At 43.9% G+C, this 3,033-nt stretch overlaps 1 protein-coding gene across 1 annotated transcript in view; it reads right to left on the bottom strand.

Moving 5' to 3' along the window:
* The window catches only part of LOC118337965 (zinc finger protein 431-like), a 9,801-nt gene that overhangs the window by 4,506 nt on the left and 2,262 nt on the right, over positions 1–3,033 (bottom strand). Inside the window, exons 2-3 of the mRNA XM_035675122.1 lie at positions 2,938–3,022; positions 2,660–2,780 (exon numbers count right to left, since the gene is read on the bottom strand). Coding sequence (XP_035531015.1) covers positions 2,660–2,780; positions 2,938–3,022 — 206 coding nt within the window. The remainder of the gene's footprint in view (positions 1–2,659; positions 2,781–2,937; positions 3,023–3,033) is intronic.

Raw genomic sequence — 3,033 nt, 5'->3', positions numbered from 1 at the left:
AGATGTGACAATATGGCAGTTAATGTTGATGATCTAATATTTTATTTTGAAGGAAACATTAATGTGGATTTCAAAATTTGGGTTTTGTTTATTTTTACAGTTTTATTTTATTTTTTTACAGCTTTTAAACTGTAAATTCCTTCTGACTAACAACGTCGTAATAAAAAATATTATTAAGTAATTATCTTAGTAGTTAGCTAATTGTTTCGCTAACATTAGGCTTTCAGATGTTACTTAGTTAGCAAACAATTGATGTAGATTAACAGGGGGGAATCATAAATTTCAGATAATTTTTCTTCATTCTTCAAAATCCTTTAAAAAACAAGTTTGTGTGTTTATGGTTAGAAGAAATCGACCGATGTATCGTTATCAGATTAACTAGCATCATTCAGGCTATAATGGAGAGTATTAATGTCGTCCTTTCAGTAGGTTATTTTGCTAAATGGGGGCAAGTAGGGGCCCACAGCTCACTTTTGCCCTGGGCCCCGGAGATTTATCCGGCCCTGCTAGAATGTGCAAATCTCTTTTTTTAATCTTCCAAATAACAACAGATTTACAGCAGAGGAGGCCTAAAGTGAAGTGCTAACTATCGGCTAACAGCTAACTAGCTTTTATCTGGAGATTAACAACCCGTAACGAAATTCAACTCAAGAAGAAACTTTAAAGTTGCAGAAAGATTCTCCTACAAATATTCCCTCAGTGAGGAACTTCTACTTGAAGGAATCCAGGCTATTAATTGACCTGTTGTTTATTTTTCTGGTGGGCCCCCTGAGGCCCCTGTTAGAGCTCTGTCGCCCCCCCCCCCCCCCCCCCCTTAAATGGACCTGGATGGACCGGACTCCCAGACTGCTGACAGGTCAGATGTTTAGCGTTAGCAATTACAGGAAGTGAAACTCGATCGGGGGAAAACTCTCTCTGCTGCGGGAGCTCAAAAGACTGAATGGACAAACAGCAACGCCCCCTTTTTTTTCACACCCCCTCACGGCCCTCCCCACCTTGACCTCACGCTGGAACTGAAGGCTGCTGCCAAAACAATGGTTATGGAGAGATGAAATCTCTCGGGAGGTTTGTTTCAGAATAAGTAATCAAATAAAGTTTCAACCCTTTTTATACTAAATAGGTATCTCCTCTGTGTAACCTTTAGTGTCGGGGTCCGCCACCTGGAGGCCATGCAATTAGAGGAAGAGTTTGACTTTGATCTGATCAATTGGTTGTCCTGGATCATTTATAACTGCTTAATGCTGCATTCTGTCAACAATAATCGGAATACTCAGAGTTTAGTACCACTTCATGTCCATTAGGTGGTACATGCGGATAAAAATAAACGCTGCTTATGGTGAGAAGCGATCTACAGGAATTCACAGTGAAACTAAAGTGCTGACAAACGGGTGCTTTATGTAAAGGGTGCAGAACACATCCAGTGAGGTTAGCATGCTGACTCGTCCTTAGTGAAAACTCTACTAAATATCGATGACTCTTAAGTTAATTATCTAGTTAGTTAGCTAATGTTTCGCTAACATTAGTTTTCAGATGTTACTAGTTAGCAAACAATTGATGTAGATTAACAGGGAATCATAAATTCAGGTACATTTTTCTTCAATTCTTCAAAATCCTTTAAAAAACAAGTTTGTGTGTTTATGTTAGAAGAAATCGACCGATGTATCGTTATCAGATTAACTAGCATCATTCAGGCTATAATGAGAAGTATAATGTCGTTATTCGTAGGTTATTTTGAGAGGGGCCCACAGCTCACTTTTGCCCTGGGGGCCCCGGAGATTTATCCGCCTGCCTAGAATTTATCTGGAGATTACAACCCGTAATGAAACTTCAAGCTCAAGAAGAAACTTTAAAGTGCAGAAAGATTTCTCCTACAAATATTCCCTCAGTGAGAACTTCTACTGAAGGAATCCAGGATATAACTGACCTGTTGTTTATTTTACTGTGGGCCCCTGAGGCCGGGTCCGTGTTAGGAGCTCCTGTCGCCCCAAGCCCCCCCCCACCCCCCCTTAATGACGCTGGATGCAGCCGACTCCCCCAGACTCGCTGAGGTCGAGATGTTTGAGGTTAGCAATTAGCAGGAAAGTGAAACTCGATCGGAAACTCTCCCTGCTGCGGGAGCTCAAAGACTGAATGGACAAACAGGCCAACGCCCCTCACACCCTCGACCGCAACCCGTCGGCCGCAACCTTTGCCCCTGCGCGGAAACTGAAGGCTGCTGCAAAACAAATGGAGGAGTGATTAGGGAGGTTGTTCAGAAAAGTAATCAGATAAAGTGTTCAACCCTCATTTTATACTTAAATTATCCCCGCTGTGTAACGTTAGTGTGTCGGGGTCCCCACTGGAGACTGACGGGAAATTACAGGTCAGAAGAATGATGTGATCTGATCATTGATGTCCTGGATTCATTTACTGCAATGCTGCCATTCCAAATGGTGCTGTCAAAATAATCGGAAAAAACGACTCCAGAAAGTTTAGTAACCGCGGGAAACTTTTTTCATGTCACATTAGGTGGAAGCATGGCGGATAACCAGAAGTGAAACGTGCGTGATGGTGAGATACGGACGGGATCACAAGGAAGTCACAGGTGAAGGATAAACCAGGTGCTGGACAACGTGTCGGTGGCTGTTTATGTGTGGAAGCGGGTTGCCAAGGAACACACTCTGCTCAGTGAGGTACCAGCGGACTCGCCGTCCCTTTACTCCGACGAAGACCTGACGAAACAGAGAACGACGCTGTGCTTTGTATCCAGAATGCCTCCGAAGACTTTTCTGGAAACATCCCTGGATGAAACATACAAAAAGCAGTTAAAAAGGTTCGTAAACCCCTTTTCAAAATAAGGAGTCCTCAACGCAGGAGCAGGCCTGTGTGAGCGCCGCCGTTGAGCAGACGGAGGCACTAAGGGGGGCGCGTGAGAGGGCTCCGCTGCCTCTTCATCACCATGCATGCCATCATTGTGTCGTCCGTCTGGCTGCTGCTGGTTGTTCTCTGTCCCGCTCTGAGGATGCGGCTCTTGTTCTCAGGACTGGTTGTCCG

This window comes from Morone saxatilis, unplaced genomic scaffold (genome assembly GCF_004916995.1).
Source record: "Morone saxatilis isolate NCDOM2014 unplaced genomic scaffold, NCSU_SB_2.0 Contig4, whole genome shotgun sequence".
In the NCBI taxonomy this organism is placed as follows: domain Eukaryota; kingdom Metazoa; phylum Chordata; class Actinopteri; family Moronidae; genus Morone; species Morone saxatilis.
This window is presented reverse-complemented; position numbering and strand designations above follow the sequence as displayed.